General features: G+C 36.0%; 2 protein-coding genes across 6 annotated transcripts; one reads left to right on the top strand and one right to left on the bottom strand.

The window, feature by feature from the left end:
• Window positions 1–10: 10 nt before the first annotated feature.
• Window positions 11–1,250, bottom strand: LOC111365723 (F-box/LRR-repeat protein 10-like). Its single transcript, XM_022986260.1, has 2 exons — window positions 1,236–1,250; window positions 11–537 (listed from the first exon to the last, which is right to left on the bottom strand). The coding sequence occupies exons 1-2, from the start codon at window positions 1,248–1,250 to the stop codon at window positions 214–216; spliced, it is 339 nt and encodes a 112-aa protein (XP_022842028.1). The 3' UTR covers window positions 11–213.
• A 606-nt stretch (window positions 1,251–1,856) lies between these two features.
• Window positions 1,857–17,325, top strand: LOC111365432 (EID1-like F-box protein 2). 5 transcript variants are annotated; one of them, XM_022985971.1, is made up of 4 exons: window positions 1,857–1,958; window positions 2,168–2,300; window positions 8,759–9,543; window positions 17,012–17,325. In XM_022985971.1, exon 3 carries the CDS (start codon window positions 8,768–8,770, stop codon window positions 9,509–9,511), a length of 744 nt encoding a protein of 247 aa, XP_022841739.1. In that variant the 5' UTR covers window positions 1,857–1,958; window positions 2,168–2,300; window positions 8,759–8,767; the 3' UTR covers window positions 9,512–9,543; window positions 17,012–17,325. The 5 variants fall into 5 exon arrangements, with proteins under 5 accessions (XP_022841739.1, XP_022841741.1, XP_022841740.1 ...); XM_022985973.1 differs by lacking the exon at window positions 1,857–1,958 and adding an exon at window positions 4,379–4,452 and having other exon boundaries at window positions 1,982–2,300; XM_022985972.1 differs by lacking the exon at window positions 1,857–1,958 and adding an exon at window positions 4,379–4,458 and having other exon boundaries at window positions 1,982–2,300.
• The last annotated feature ends 603 nt before the right edge of the window (window positions 17,326–17,928 follow it).

Below are 17,928 nucleotides of genomic sequence, written 5' to 3'. Positions count from 1 at the left end.
GCAATCTGCCAAAATTAATAATAGTCACTGCTCTAGCTTGACACAATATGTATTACATATATATGTGAAATTTTCTCATGTTCCAAACTCCGCATAGGGTAGAAACGTTTAAACAGGTTTAAACAAGCTAGCAATACTATTTACACTGATATCATTATATAAAACAGGTTCACATTGTCTACAACACAAAACTAGCACAAAGTACTTGAAGGATCAGTTGCTATAATTTAACATCAACACTAGAATCCCACTAATCACTCTTAACGGTTCTGCAAGATCCACATCATCTTCCATTTCGTCATCACTCTCATTTTCTGCTCCAAGAAGCCACTGTTCGAAAAAATCAACTTCCTTATCTTGCACGTAAACATCATCCATATCATCCCATTGGTCTGTTCCAAGCTCCCCACCACAGCAAGCAACGTGCGAGAATGGTCTACTTCTTGCTAAAGCATCCACCAAGTCTCCATACACAGATCCAGTTATTCCCAACCATCTCAATCTTGGGAAATTCGACTCAACTTGAGTATATAAGCTCTTTCAGTTACTAAAATCTTGCACAATTTTCTAATTTCCTTTAATAATAAAATGATTTTTGCTAATAACAAAAAAGGGGAACTGATTTGGATAAAATTTTCTAGAAATAAAATGTTTCAAAAAGGTACATGGACAAGAAGAAAGGGTAACACCTTTTGCCATTCCATGTTATATATAAAAATCAAATTATACAAAAACCTTGGATCGAACAACGGGCGGATATGGTGAAGTGTGAGGCGAAGATACCTCCGACTAATGTTGGGGTCGACAGTGTGGGAAGGGTTTTCGCCTCTCTTTGCGTCTTGGAATGGTTGAAGTAGTTGGGCGCTATTTTGGTGAAAATTGAAGTTTTCATGTGTGAACAGTTGTGGCGACACGTACAGTGGAAGTATTGTCGGTGTGGGGGTATAATCTCTGACCGATATACAACTAGACGGTGTGGGGATGGTTTTCGCCTCTCTCAGATTTAACTCTTTTCGTCTTGGAATTGGTGTAGTCAGTGGGTGATTTTTTGGGAAAAATTGAAGTTTTCACATGTAATTGTACTGCCCACTTTTTAAATTTTAAGTGTTTTTTTTTTGTTTTCAATGCCACCTCAGCCTGTTAGGAATCCCTGTTAGGAAGCCCTGTTCGTGTAGCGCGATTGTAGTTTGATTAATCAATACAAGGGGTAAAATGCTCTAAAAACCAACACAAACTTGTCTTAATCGCATTATATCATCTTGTGTTCAGTCATGCATACAAAAGACACACCAAACAACACACCCAATCAAACCATCATCAAAGCCACCAATCATGGTTGCTTGAGTGGGACGAAAGTTGCCATTAACTCCCTTGTACTTGACAACATGTATCAATGAGGAAATAAGGTTAGTCAACTGACTAGCTTGCCTAAGAGCATTGATTTAATAATATTTGCACAACTTAAATAGTGTATTGATAAAAAATATGTGGGTAAAAAATAAGGAAAAACTTTAAATTTGCGTGTAATATCATTTTATTGAAAAATGCGTGGTTGAAATGATGTCAAAATATCGTTTAAGAAATCATTTTTTTCCCCAAATAAGGAGGCTCAATAAGGGCTTAATTTGTTCTCTTCCAATTTTTTTAATCAATTGGATCGAAACAAATGGAATAGAGGAAATTCTTGAATTTGCACTCAACTGAACTCGAAATTCAAGATAAATGGAAAGGAGTCATGTTGTTGGTAATTTTTGTTCTCAACTTGAGTCGGGACAACTTGAATACATGAGTTGGGGCTGTTATATCAACTACAAAACAAATATTTTTATACAGGTAATATGAAATTGAATATAAAAAGAAGAGAATCAAATTTTAGTAACCCCTTAACAAAGACAAAATCTCTGTTCTCGCAGAATCCAACTCGAATGACTATACAGACCTTGAATTTCAACGTGGAGGTAAACAATTCGTTCGTTGTTTAGAATAAGAAACAGCGAAGTAGCTGTATCCTTCATCATTAGTTTTTCTTGCACTTCCATAGCCCATCTCATCACTTTATTCTGCTTTTAGAAATCGCATAGAAAGTTTTTCTCTGTCGTAAATTTTTCCTTAGACCAGAAAAGCCATTTAACAGATAAAATACTAAGCATTTCTTGTGTTTTTCCAGGTGATTTCTCTATGTTAAATGAATATTGTTTTGCCCTTTGCTTATGTGAGGATCCTAAAATCTTGTTTTCTCAGTTGCCTTTTTCCCTACGATACGTGGGCTGATGCTGAAACTGAACTGCTTTTGAGTTGAGGTTAGAATTCCGGGCTTGATTTCAAGTCCATCCCGATCCAGTCCTAATATTGCTTGTTTATTTCGAAAATCGAACTTTATTTTTTTGTTAATTTTTTTCTGGAAGTTTCTATCTACTGGGATTATGTAGAACTACTTTTTCTGGGTAATTGTGCTAAATTTGAAATTGGGTTTTCTCTAATATGGTTTATAGGTTTGGGTTTTTGGAGTGTAGAATTTTTTTTGATGCAGGTTTTATTGATTATTAGAAGCAGCAGCGCTGGTGGCCCCCTTTTTAGGGGGCTGCTGCCTCTGCTGCAATTTCGGCAACACCATGGGTGTGGCGGTTGGAGGTGGTGGGGCTGCCGGAGATGGTAGGACTATGGTGGTCACATTAGGGTTTAGTAAATGAGTCACTTTTTTACTTTTGGATGTATCTTTGTAATTTGGGCTTATCTTTATAAGTTGAGCCTTTATTTAAAGATTGGCAACCCCAAATTAAAATTGTGAACATTTTGAGTCCATCAAAAATGAGGAGCAACAAAGATTATTGAAGAATTGGATTGGATTGTAGCCAAAGAGATTCTTTAATTATTGTTGTATTTTTATTTTCTAGGATGGACCATAATTGTTTATTTATTTACTTATTTATTTACCGTTGTGAATAGTAAATTAAAGAATGTTGATCATGTAGATTAAATAATGTGACACGGTTCACTATATTTATATGCATTGGTATCCTATAATTTATTTTGACTAATCTAAATTAATTGGAAATAGTAAAAAATTTATCTTCAATAATATTGTGTCATTATTATTATTTATATATGGTCGATGAATAATAAAAGGAAAAACAAAATTTCAAAATATGAAGTGGGAGAGGGTTTATAGGCATGTATTATTTCACCGGCTTCTCCGTTATCCAATTGATTATAAAAGTACGCAATATATTATTTTAGATTAACTAGAATTGAACTTATTAAAAGGATATTTTAAAAATGAGATAATGGGAGATTGTTCTATAGATAACATCTTACTTATTTTGGGTATTTCTAAAAAACTATTAACATAGGTTAATATACTTATAGGTGAAAATTTTGGACAACTTTCTATAGAAAATCTACAAAAATTATTCATAGGCAAAAAATAATCTATCCTTGTTTTAATTTTAGCATGAGATGTCCAACTTAATAAAATGAGTAGGAGGGTCCCGACTTAGTTGGCTAATGTAGTGACCTTCTAAAGATGGCATGTTAAAGATTGGAATGATTTAAGGTCTGAGATTAAAATATAGTTTTGGATCTATATGTTGCTTGCATACATAAATTCATCATACACAAAATATTATTCATTTTTTTATTAAGCGAATTGTTAATTTTATAGAAAATGTTGCTTAATCCAATATCAGTTATACTTAACAAAAACCAATTTGTGGAAGAAAATTATGTTGAAAAGGAATCTTAGCATCGTTCTTAATGCTGAAAACACAAATTCGTGATAAGTGAACTTTGTCTTGAGACCCTACTGATGGATCCACAGATTCTTATAAAGTTTCGTATGAGATGATCGATTGCTACATTTTGGCATCTATGTAAAGTATGTTTCTATAGAACCATCAAAACATGGCAATCGCTTTTGACCTAATGGAGAGTTTTCACGAGATGTTTGGACTTCAAAGCCGACAACCTAGGTAAGCTTCCATTAAGGTGATTATGAATCTTCGCATGAAATTGAGCACACCTGTGAGACCATATGCTAAGCATAATTGGTCACTATAATGTGGCTGACGTTTTGGAGCTAACATTGATTTCAAGGCTCTGTTTAATCTTGTTCTTGGGGTACTCCCTGAGACTTTCTCACATTTCAATGTTGAGTATAACCTACACAAGGTGAACAAGAGACGAAACTAATGAATGAGCTCAAAAGTGCTGAGTCTATCTTAAAGTTCGAGAGTGGTGATGTTTTGATTGTGATGGGAGGCCCCTCTTATCCTAAGCTTTCTTTGTTTATGGAATTGTCGGGATCACCTGGCCAAAAACGAAGCAGAGTAAAGGCAATGCTCTATTCGTTGCATCATGCTTACTAATACTTGAATTATAGATTTTGGAGCTACTAGTCATAGTTGCAATTCTTAACGGGGTTTTCAAGGGACCAGACAACTCACTCATGGAGATGTAAGGGTCGGTTGCAACCAAATTTTTTGCTGCCCTTACTTTATGTTTTGAGAATCATAGACATTTGACTTTGGATAATTGTTAACATATTCCTAAACTTGCTTGGAACTTCGTTTTTGTTAGTCTTTACTTCGTGTTGATTATTCCGTGCTTTTTACCAATTTTAAGGTTGCTATTAAGTTGAATAATTCCTCTTATTTGTTCGGGTCATAAACTATATGATTGACTCTATACGTAGTACTACTTCTAGTAAAAAGAGGAAATTAAATTTGGATGGTGAATCTGTATACGTGCTTAAATGAAAGACGGAGAAAGTGGAATCAAGGTCAAAAGTTTGTCTATTTGTGGTGTATCCAAAAGGAACTATAGTGTTAAAGAAGCCAAGAATCGAGAGAAAATTGTTGTTATTTTCTGAAATTTTCTGTCTCTTTTATATCTATTGTACTCGCCTATATATAGTTTGCTTTCACAAGGAAACTACAATCCCTAAAAATTAGGTATCCTAACGAAAAGATAATTTTCTAAATATAAAGATAGGTCCCTAATTATCTCCGATAACATCCGTCAAAATGATATTGTGAGGTCAAGTAGCAAATATTTGCCAACAAGGGTGTGATGTCGCTATCGAGTTATTGCCTTGCTGAAGACATCTGCTACTTGGATATGAGAAGAAACGTAGGGAAGAGATATCACTCGATCCTACAAAGTGTCACGAATAAAGTGACAATCAGCCTCAATGTGCTTGGTGAGTTTATGAAACAATCTGAATAAAACTAGTGTTAGGAAACCAAGTTCCTTTAGGAGACCTTGTAACTAAATAATATCATATTAAGCCGTAGAAGTGGCATGATACTCATCCTTAGCAAATGATTTAGAAACGTGATCTTATTTCTTACATTTCCAAAAGATTAATGCATCACCTAAAAACAGACGCCAACCCATAGTAGATATATGAGTATTCGGACACCTAACCCAATCAGCATCACTGTAGGCAACCAGCTGAAGAAATGAGCTCGTAGAAAGAACAACCCACAAACATGTGATTCACGAAGATAGCAAACTGTAGCAAGATGACGATACTGACGTGAAGATATAAACTGGTTGACTAGATGAACAACATATGAGATATCTAGGTGAGTAGTGATCAAATAGATAAGACTCCCAGCTAGGCATTGATAAAGAGTAGGATCATATAAAAGATCCCCTTCATCTTTCCTGTATTTGACATTGACCTCCATAGGGGTATCCACAAAAGAAGTATCCTCCAACCTAGCTAATTCGGTAAGTGTTTGAACATACTTATGCTGATTTAATAAAATTCCTGGGCTGATGATGAACCTAGAGTCCCAGCTAGCCTATATCTTTCATAAGGAAGCTTAGTAATCTAACCATAGTTGGTACTATTAATGATATCATCTACATAAACCAAAAGAAGAACAATACCCCTATAGACTTTTGGAAAAAGAGTGAAGATCACACTGACCCTGTGTAAAGCTGAAGGTAAGGAGGGTGCTATGAAATTTTGCAAACAAAGCTCGTGGAGCCCACTTCAGTATATACAAAGAATGTCTTAGTTTACAGACATCACAAGGAGAAGTAGTGGTCATACTAGAGGGAAGCTTCATATAGATCTCTTCAAGAAGATCGCCATGAAGAAAGACATTCTTCACATCCATCAGATGTCACATTTATCAAAGCCCTATTGTCATCATCATAACCCAACCATGTCCAGTCCCCCACCACCTTCGACCGTTGCATCCATTGAGATGTCGGAGACACGGAAATGACGATAGCCCCTAAAGGGACAACTAGCATTGTTGCCTCATGGTAGGAGAAGACGGTGCTTTAAAAGCACAGCCATGACCATGAACGATGGCCGTAGTCTCATCGCAAAAAACAACTGTGGTAATCCCGAAAGGAACGTCGCTATCGCCTAGGTCCCGACAGATCTTAGTCGACGGTTGCTTTCTTTTTGGTGGCATTTTATCTAACAACCCGACCTTTCCCAAATTGTTAATTTATGTACTATCCACTTTGGGATAGTCTAAGTCCATCTTTCCCCTCATACTTTTTTATCGTGTCCTTTGTGTAATTGGTACCATGATTCAATTTAAGTCTCTCTTAAGGGAAATACCATATGTTCAAATTATGAGAGACACAACATAAAGTCATGAGGGGTAAGATGAGCTTATGCTCTCTCAAATGGATGTATATAAGTTAACGGTTTGGGTACAGAGGTTGGGTCGTTACAAAAAATGTATTTTTTTGTAATGACTTTACTTCTACACCCAAGTCATTATATCATACGTACTATCCGCTTTGGGAGGACATCTATCATCTTTCCTCCTCACGGTTTTCTATCTTGTTCCTCAGGATTCGAGCCGAAAAATCTACCTTATGATAGACTTGAGATGAATCATGATACCAATTGAACAACTTGCTAATTGGTACCAGAATTCAATTTAATTTTTTCATATGTAGAGGTTTTGGGTTCAAATCCTGGGGGCGCGAGAGCCTACGCCCATCTTACCCTCCACAAATTTCTATTGCAACTCCAGGATTCAAACCATGACCTTTACTATTCTTTACAAACCAAAATCTCCTAATGCACTTGAGATACAAAATATGCAGTGAGCCCAAGATATGAATACATAAATTACAATTTATGCTTTATGACAAAAGATGCATTTTCCTTTAAAAGAAATATGAACTATATATATTAACAAGGCGAGTCATATAACTAATGACAATATGCGGCTCGAAGTCGTGGATCAACAGACTTCAATGCTACTCAACTCAGCTAAGTTGAATCTTGGTACCAATTAGACAACTTGCCTAATTGATACAGGATTCAACTTAAGTTTCTCTTAAAGAAATATCATGGGTTCAAATCCTAAGAATGTGACAGAAATTTGTGAGGTGTAAGATGGGCTAGGCTCTCCCCTAACAGACAATATGTAAGTTAAAGGATTGGGCATAGCGGTCGGGTTGTTACACTTGACACCTCCATTTTTCGGCCACCAATCTCTATCTAACTAATTTGTTGAAACAAGTCAATATTTACAATAACAAATGCAATAATGGAACTCTGATGCATTATGACTTGCAAATCTCTATTTTACAAGAAATAAAGATGCAATTAATTATTATTACAAACTCAGACTATCCCAACAAATTACAAGAAGATGATGACGATTGTAAGGCCATAAGCAATTATTAAGACATTTACTTTAACACAAAACAAAATATTTTAATAACATGTCAACATCAAATAACCCTATCATCATCCTAACTAAAATGCATTTTTAACAAGATTTAAGTCTTAAATCCTCCTTTAGGAGTTCTAGAACCATGGCTCTTCATACTGCTTTTTGGTTTTTTGCTCTAAGTCCTATATAAATTAGTTTCCTTTGAGATAAAGAAACCAAATAAAGAAAAGATCGTTGATCTCCACAAAATGTAATGAGAGCTTAATTTACACATTATAGATTAAGGAGTATACCTTACCATCTTTAAATGGCTCTCTTCACCAATCCAACTAGCTTTCTTTCTTCCAGTTAGCCTTCTCCTTTAGATGCCTGGTGAAATGTGTAGAATCCTTGAACCCAAAAAAATGTGCCTTAAGTGACATATATAATATACGTATATACACAATTAGGGAAACATTTAGGCCTTATTTTGATAAAATTCAATTAAATATGTGATTGAAAAGTTGATGAAATGTGTAGATTCTATAAAATGTGTGGTTAAAAGTAAGTTTGAGGGAAAAATGAGTTAGAAAATGGGGGCTAAACTTCTTTAGACTTGTAGTAGATCATAGGACATCTATCTCGAAGCCAAGGGAGGGATCAAAATGGACTCAGAAGACCCTAGTTCCAATAGATAATGTTTTCAAATTGGTCAACTTTTCAGCATTTGTTTTTAACCATTGAAATGCTTAAGAATGAAAACATTCAGATGGCCTATAGTTTTGGAAAACTTTCTGCAGCTTTGGATTCTTCTTGTGATTCTGATTACAATTGATATTCCTTCGAACTCTCTATCGTATATGATGTGAGGTATGACAATGACTAATCATAAATTACTCCTAATTAAAAGAAAGAGAAAATTTGTCAAACAAAATTCTAAAATTTTGGTCTCTGTTGGCCTTATACAAGGCTTCATCAACCTTTTCTTCTCGACTTCATTTTACCAAGAACGTCATTTCAGTCCTTAAAAATGGAAGTTTTGTTTACCATTCATGACGTTTCCACTTGTCTGGTTGACAAATTCAGCTATTTATCATAATTTCTATTGGTATTTCCAGGTGAAGACAATGATTATCACAAAGCAATACCGCTGCATACATTCAGCAAGTTGTCTTTGCACAAAAGGGCATCTTACCGAGGAAGTGATATTCCTGGTTTTTAATCAATTAAGTTGGAACCCTAAGTTGGTTGCAACACTTTCTTGTGTATGCAAATGGTTTGACGATCTTGCAAAACGAGTCCTCTGGAAGGAGTTTTGTAAGACTCGAGCTCCTAAAATGATGCTCGATTTGCAATCCAGTGGAAGTCACAGTATTGATGGTAACTGGAGAGCGCTCGGCAAACTACTCATATACTGTTCGGGATGTGACAAGGGTGGGTTCTACAATAATATTCACATTCCTGGCCACTTTGTCTACAAAACAAGGTTCTCGAAAACATCAGGGAAGAGCTTTTTATTACCAGAGTGTAAAACGGACATTTTATACGTGTCTGATCCCTGTGAACATCTTGACCAAGGGGACGAAGGGGATGTTGGATTTTTCCGAGGAATATTTAAATCCTTTGCGGCATCAAAGGTCAGGAAATTGCTGATTAACAGGAGCGCACCACTGCATCCTACAGGGGTATGTCCATATTGTAAGGCGAAGTGGTGGAACATGCTGCAAGCTAAAATGATACCAGCAAGTGCAAGAAGTAGGTTGGGTGCTTATGGGGATTCCATTGAGTATTGTGTGTGCCTTAATGGGCATGTGCTCGGGATTTGTACCCTTTTGCCCTTGTCTGATACAGATGACGCATCAGAGGAGTGACATCAGTGATGATAACGTGCATCTTTAATCAGGTTTTGTTTTCTCCTAATGTTCTCATTTCTAGATTTGTAGATGGCATTCTCTCTTTTTTCCTCCTCCTTATACGTGTACACTTATCTAATTCCTTTCAGTTTTGGGTGGGAGTTGTCATATAAGATCAACAATTTTCAATGGCAGTATGTATATGATGCAAGAATAAGAATTTTTGATGTTTTGTTTTAGAGACTCTCTTATTCTTCTACACGTTGAACGTGGCTAGGTTAAACTCTTCTATCTGCCTCTTCTTTTACTGTTTTACTTCTTCTCAACATCATCTCATACCAGTATCCCTCGTTAATTATGTATTATGACATTAAACCAATTTATGTGCTTGTATTGCAAGAATTTCGTGTGTTCATAAATTACATGTTATCATAATGACATTCAATGCTATTTCTACATGTTGACCTTGTTTCATGGGGTGACTTTCTTTCTAGCATAAGAAGGGACACCATGAGGCAATAATCTACTCTGCCAGACTAGATTCCTCCTTTTCTCAAACGTTTCAGGACGAAAAACAATTTAAATACAATGCATAGAAAGCTTTGCAACTGAGCATTTGAATGCATTGAAAATTAATTGTTCATTGATGAAAGCTCTGATGCTCGGACTTTTCGAAATGGATGAAGTACCAATGTCGACAATACACGACATGGTATGGGCATGGATATGAAATATGTCAGATCCTCCAAGTTTCAACTGAACACTTCGCCATTTCTGCTTCTTTCTTTCCCTTTTCTTCTTTTTTGTTTCTATTTTATTCGCCTTGACTCTTTAATCAATGCTCATTTCTTTCTTTGTGAACAATTAATTTTGGTCAATTTAAAATAACATCTTAGGTTAGTAAAACAATTGAAGTTTAAAAGACATCTCACGTATCGAAGTTGGAAATGTAGACTCTTTTTAATCATATTCCCATATCCTATATTTAAAAAAATAAAAGATCCGACACTTCGATATGAACCCATACCTGAGTTTGAACATAATAGGATGAAAGTATAAAACAATTGCTGGTGCAAGGTGAACACCCAGTTAATTGACAACAATTTTGAATACCTTATACCCCCTATAATAGCTTAACCAAGAAAAACCTAAGCAATAGGAGTAAATCTTTAAAAGGCGAGGAATCATACTAAATATTTATAAATAGCGTAGTTATTTTACTGAAAAAGAAATTACTTAAACAAATATTTACTAAGTGCGGTCGAAGTTAAGCAAATTGCGGCTATGAATGGGTTAAGGGGCTACATATAGCTGCGGTCCTTGATATTCTTTTGCATTTGTTTTGGTGACGTCCTCGACGCTATCAATGTATGATATGCTTTAATAAGTTCTTTGACGGATTCTCCTTGCTGCTACATCCACTCCATTTCACCAAATACTCTTAATGGTCCTTGGAAGACCTAGTAACTTGGTGTGCAAGAATAGCTTCAGCACCCTTTTTCTAGCTTTCTTCAATATATGTCGCTTCAGCTTATTTCTGGATACGTCCTCGTCTACAAAATATGGTTTAGTTACACCAACATGGAGGATATTGTAGATTTTGCATCATAAAGGGAGTTTTACTTTATATGCGACTTTTCCAATCCACTTCACGATAGGTAATGGCTCGATGTATTTTGGCTCCAACTGGGATTTCCCCTCCTGTTAGTTTATAAACGTTTCCATTAGGGAGCTTAACCATCACCAAATCTCTCAACATTAAATCCAAAGAAATGACATTTTAGATCAACAGACTTTTTGTACCATTTATGCAATTTCTCAAGACAGCTTCATTAGGAGAAGTTGTAGTTTGAGGGGATTTAATACTTTGATCAATATCCATAGTATGAGAGAGTAAAGGATGCTGACCGGTGACAATATCAAAATGACTCTTATTGATGAAAGAGCTCTTTTGGACATTAAAGCAAACCTAAACTGCATCTAAAAGTTTCACACTGTTCTTCAGCGAAGTAGAGATAAAGTACCAAAGATATTTCTCAAAAATAAAATTGAAACACTTTATCGTCCATGAGATTGTGGGAGAAAAACTATGACTCATTCTCAATGTTGAACCAAGAATTTTGAATAATTTAGTCCAAAATATGCTAGTGAATCGAAGATCCCGATCACGTCTTTAGGGTAGTCCCCAATATCTCTCAAAAATAAAATTGAAACACTTTCCCGTCGACTAGCTTGCTCGCCTGAGAGTTTTGGTTGAGACTTGAAGTGGGTAACAGTAGTATTGTCGATCTTCACAAGTAGGTATTGACTTAAAATGGATTACTGCCAATAACTCCTACTCGTGCGCCGAGTAATGGCATTCTGCATTAACTTTTATATACGATCGAATGCCCTTCTTGCATGAGGACTCCTCTGAGAGCAAAATCTGGAGTGTTGTTGGATTTTATGCGTAATAATAAAAAGATGAAAAAGATAATACAAATGAATTTTATGTGATTCGACGGTGTGCCTACGTCCACGAGAGCGAAGCAGAGATAATTTTATTCAGTAGTCAAAAATAGGGTTACAACATATTATTTATACTAACTCTAACCTGGACCCATATAAGACTTTAAGGCTTGTACAAGAAATACCCCTGCCCATTTGATTCAGGACCTGTGTTCCACTCTATATGAGCCACATGCACAACAAGTATCTATCTGATCTTCAAATGGTTTAGTCATATCTGGGAAGACCAACATCGAATTTATGCACATAGACTTCTTCAATTTCTCAAAAGTTGCTCATTAATGACCGATGAAGTTGATAGAGGTGTAGTTGAATGAACAATTAAATGGTTTCACATGAAGTTCATTCTCCCGTGGCCAATTAAGAACGTTTCTTACATATTGCACATGTTCCTCCAAGGTCACGCTGTAAATTATGTTGTTATCTAAGTACACTACCACAAAGTCATCCGAAAACTCGTGAATTACTTGATTCATCATCGTACAGAACGTTCGGGAAAATTTTTCGAGCTAAAAGGCATAATCTTGAATTCGAATGCTCCATAGCTAGTTACCACCGTAGTCTTTACTTTATCCCTTTCCTTGATCCGAACTTGCCAGTGTTCGAATCTTAGATCAATCTTTGTGTAATACTTTGTTTGCTTAAACAGACAAAGCAATCCACAACAAGTGGAATATGACAACTGTTCTTCACAGCAATCTTGTTTAGGACTCGATAATCACAACATATTCGGATAAAACCATTGGCCTTTTTCTAAAATAACACGGGAACTCCATATGATAATTTCACGGGCATGATAGTCCGACTTTCCAACATTTTTCCAATTGTTTCCTAAGCTCAAGCTCAATTTGAGACATATGATAGGGTGCCTTGGCTAGAGGCTTAGCACCTAAAATAAGATCAATTTCATGATCGATTTCCCTCCTTAGCAACATCTCTTTGATAATTCATCAAACATGATGTCCTCAAATTCATGACAAGTTATGGAATAGGACCAGCAGCCTTTTTGAGGACCAGCAGCCTTTTTGATGTCCTCTAATTAAAGGGCACACAAAAATGAGGATTCATTTCTCTTAAAGCAATTACTATATTGTACGGCTCATCCATCCTCCTCATTGTCATTAACGAATCGGGGTATGAAAACACTACTAGTTTATATCTCGAAGGATCCAATTCCGAAATAACTTTAAAGTCATCGATCTGAACTATGAACAAATTAGTCCTACCCTTAATTAACATAATTTTGACTACTCTTGCAATCGGTTGAGCACCTGAATTGATTACCTTGACTTTCCCACTACCTTTCTCTATAACAAGTCCGAGGTGCTCTACTTCGGTATTTGCAAAATAGTTATGAGTTGCATCAGTATCTACAATAGCCCCGATTGGCTTCCCATTGATCTTCACATCGATGTACATCAAGCAATCGGTCCTACGAATACGAGATTTCGACTTTTACCTCCTTCAAGGGAACATTATCCTTTTCAATATCAGACCAATGTGAGGATGCACCAATCACATCCTCAACCTCTCCGGAGTTGATCACATAGTGAATGCTAGCTTGCGGGACATCCTGCTTTTGAGCCTTACACTCCACTTGCTAGTTGACAATCTGCATATACGTAACGTACCTGCAAAAAATCCAACATTGATAAGGTCCTTCACATATAAAGCACACAATTTTGGAAGTAGTATCAGCTCTAACCCTTCAGTGGCTTTCCTATAGGTAAGAGTAGCATTCTTCCCCCATTCGAATTCAAGTGGGCTTGAAAGGTCTATTTCCTTTCGCGTTAGATTGAATATGCCCTTGTGGCCAATCTTCTCTAAGTTCAAGTAGATAGTCCATTAAACATCTGCCAGCTTCCATTTTTGTGTCTAAATCAATTAACTTCTGTCTTTGAAGTTTTATGCTTGTCAACGGTATCAGCCCTTTCATGAAATTGAAGAGCTTCTCCTTTTTTGACCTGTCTCGAATATTCAGCATGTGCTCCAAAAAAACTTTACCATACTCCTTAATGGAGCCTGTATGTTTCAGTTGTTGTAGTGCCCATTGGGCTTGCTATTCCACATTTTTGGGAAAAATTTTGATTTAATTGCCTCTTTAAGAAGATCCAAAAAATCTATTCGAACCATGTTGGCTTAAATATCGACATATTTTGTCTATTATCATAGTTTTACATCTCCACCTAGATATATGATAGCTTTTGTAACCTTTCTTGCTTCGCCTTTAATGGTAACCACAAGAAAGTATTGTTCCATGTCAAGCAAGAAGTTCTCAACTTCCTTTGCGAGTACCCCTCCATAGGTGCACAATTTTGGGATTCTAAGTCTATAGATACTCTTGTACGGGAGCTTGTCCATTGCCAATCGCTCGTTGAAGCATTCACAACTGACATCTGAATTTTCCATTCCTCCCTATAGATTAGGAATAATTGTAACAGCATTAGTCATTCTGGGCAAGCTACTCGGCTTCCATCCAGTTGGATGTGTAATTCTTGGATATTCGCTTGAGCCACCTCAACCTTTTTGAAATAAAATATTACAATTGAAAGGAAATTACAACTTAAACAAATATTTACAAAGTGGGATGGAAGTTGGGGCTACATGTGGGTCAAGGGGCTAAGTACAACTGTGGTCCTTGACAACTTGGATTGGTTAAGCACTTCTATTGTGCTCCTCATTTTTTATGAGGACATCATCTATTTTAGTTATTTTTATTTATTTCTAGTTGGATTTTATTTTAGTTTTGAATTCTTATTTATGTAATTGGACTTGTATCGGTCCAAGCCCGTTCTAGTTAGGGTTTTCTCTTTACTATTTAAACCTAATTTCCTATGTAACTTCATTAGTTTTGATGAATATGAATTATTGAGATTGGTTGTGGCCTAAATTTCTGCTTCTTCTCCAATTTCTTCCCTCCATTCTCTCTGGTTTCTCCCTCCCTTCTTGCTTCTTATTTCTATTCTTTAATTTGTCCTGCATCAAATTTGGTATCAGAGCTAAACTTGGGTAATATTTTTTAATCCAATCTATCAAATCTCCTTCAATTATCTTTCCAGAAAATTTTCCACCTATCTTCACAAAATCACGCACCCGTCATACATAATTTTTTCGATTCATTGATCAGTTTGCCCAAAACCCTAGAGCAGCACAAAAATAGAATTTGTTGTGGTAACAATTTCTTTCTTTCCAGTCAAAAAGAGGGGAAAAAAGGGTGGAAAAACAAAGAGTGACCCAAAAAAAAAAGAAAAAAAAAGAAAAAAAAGATTTGAGTCAAAAAAATTGAAAAAAAATAATAATAATAAAAAATCGAGTCAGTTCTTTTTGCTGCGCTACATTGCTACTTCATAGGGTTATTTGCTAAACCATAATTCCATCATAAAAATCACAGCCAAATATACACGACCCAAAAACTGAACCATAACACCAAACTCGTTACCTAGATCTACTATCAATAGCCTACATGCCTATTAGCCCAATCCATCAAGTTATTCCTAAATTCATCAGCTCCCATCTAAGACCCACAAATTCCAAGCCCAATAACACCAACTCGGCCCAAATCTTTTATCACTTCCAATCCAGCCCAACTCCCAACTTGTACTCCACAGTTTCACCCAATCCATTTATCACTTCCAAAATTCCGATCCTCCACGATGGTGACCCATCCAGCGGGAACTCTAGTCGACGACCTTCACGTTGGCGACATCATCGCTCCACTCTTCACCACCACAAAGACTTCTCACACCATCCATCGCCAACCGCAAGTGCTCTACAACAAACACCATTTCACTTCCTTTGATGATCCATTTCTACTTAGTTTTGCAGACCCCCAAGAGGACTATGTTGATATTTCTACTTCAATACCACATGTCATGGCATATCAAGATAAAATTGATGTTATTTAAGATGAGCGTGTTGTATTAACCAATGATTGCAAGATTCAGTACTTTCTTGTTTGTTGGGTAGATCGACGAGCTTCTTATGCTCCTTATTATGTACAATCATGTGAAAATTTTGAAGATGAGGTGCATGAGTATTGGTTATTTGGAGTCCAGTATCAGTACTTGATTAGAATGAAAGACCGCCCCCTTGGCCATATCATATCTCTTGGTAATAAGCTACAGTTTTCAGTACTATTAATCATGGAATTTTGGTACTTGGTTCTTCAGAAAAATCGTTCCCCATGGCTTGATTTGAAGCATTTGGAATTTCAGATTGATTGCAGCCTACAGTGATCTATCAACTAGACAGGGTCGAGTTTTTCTCCCACCCCGGGAGAGTCGATGAGGACATTATCTATTTTATTTATTTCTAGTTGCACTTTATTTTAGTTTTAGATTCTTATTTATGTAATTAGGCTTATATCGACCCAAACCCGTTCTAGTTAGGGTTTTCTCTTTACTATTTAAACCTAATTTCCTATATAACTTCATTAGTTTTGATGAATATGAATTATTGAGATTCGTTATGACGTCTCCCTCTTCTCCCTTTCCCTTCTCCCTAAATTTTTGCTTTTTCTCCGGTTTCTTCCTCCTATTCTCTTCGATTTCTCCCTCCCTTCTTGCTTCTTCTTTCTATTATTTAATTCGTCTTGCATTATTTTTACCATGTTGAATTTATATCGACTTCGTGTATGCTGTTGCTCTTTATGACATCTGATATTGATATGTGATTTCCAGGTACATGTTTCTTAGTTCATGTGAATTTAGTATTAAACCGAACTTTGAGAAGACAATGAATAATATTTTAGCTTCTTTTTCTTCATTAATATTGTGCACTTTTCAATCTTCTTTACCAAAAACATGAAATAAAACAATTGTTGTGGGTGTATTTTGGAAACTTGGCCAGCAAATATTAATTTGACATTGTCTTTTACATACTTTCTCAGACTTGTACATGTTAAACTTGTCTTCGTTAAGCTCTTCTATTGTGCCTGTCCTTCTAAACAATGTAAAAAAATTTATTGACTTTACTCATGCTTCTTCCTCACATGATATCTCAATTCTTCAGGTACTATGACATGAAATGTGTGTATTGTTGAAGTGGGTGCGGAGCTGATCAATAGGCAGTTTGGGAAAGCTAATCTTTTCTAAGCTGCTCTCCTCAAATTTGTCACTTTGGAATCTCTCTTCCTAATCCTGTTGATAACTATTCTTCGTTAGCTATTGGTGTCACAAAGTAGTTCTTGTAAACCATGTATACTCTGTGTGTGTGTGGCATTCAGAACTTACTGTTTCAGTGAGACGCTTTAACACTATAATTATTTATCTGTTATCATTTTGTTCACTTTGATGTTAATTTGACTTGCAAAGAAATATTTTCAATGCATGTTAATTTTTCAGTTTAGATAGGATTTTAGTTTCTGTTTGTAAGTGTTGTCCGATTCCTCTCAGCAAAAACAAGCCATTGCTGTGCCAAAAGTTAATCATTTGTGTTATACTCGAAACCTTGCAGATTTTCCATGACATATTTGACGTAAAATACTAAACACGACTAGGCAAACCAAGACAATATCGTGTTTACACAAAGGCAGCAACAAGGACTTGTCAAGACACAAAGACAAAGGAATCAACATAGACATGGAACATGACGAAAAGAGATGTAATTCAATTATGTCATGTCATCAGCAATAACCTGCGAGTAAAGTGGCTAGCTAAGAGGAGATATTGGATAGTGGATTTTTTTTTCCTGAAAAGAGATGTAATTTAGTTATGTCATGTCATCAGCAATAACCTATGAATAAAGTAGCTAGCTAAGAAGCTATAGGCTACGTGCTTAACACATGCAAGTCGGACTATGATTATCAAAGTGTTCTTCAAATTCCCATGCATAAGTTATACATAGATAGTAGAAGACTACGTTATCTAAAAAGCCCGTACCACACTATTTCCCTATTTTTTGAGACCTCCGTGAATCTTTAGCATTCA

The sequence above is a fragment of the Olea europaea genome, chromosome 17, assembly GCF_002742605.1.
Source record: "Olea europaea var. sylvestris chromosome 17, O_europaea_v1, whole genome shotgun sequence".
Taxonomy (NCBI): Eukaryota; Viridiplantae; Streptophyta; class Magnoliopsida; order Lamiales; family Oleaceae; genus Olea; species Olea europaea.
Note: the sequence above shows the minus strand (reverse complement) of the source record. Positions and strands in the feature narration are given on the sequence as shown.

Coding starts and splice junctions, on each gene's coding strand:
- LOC111365432 (XM_022985971.1), top strand. CDS start 8,768: ATGATTATCACAAAGCAATACCGCTGCATACATTCAGCAAGTTGTCTT.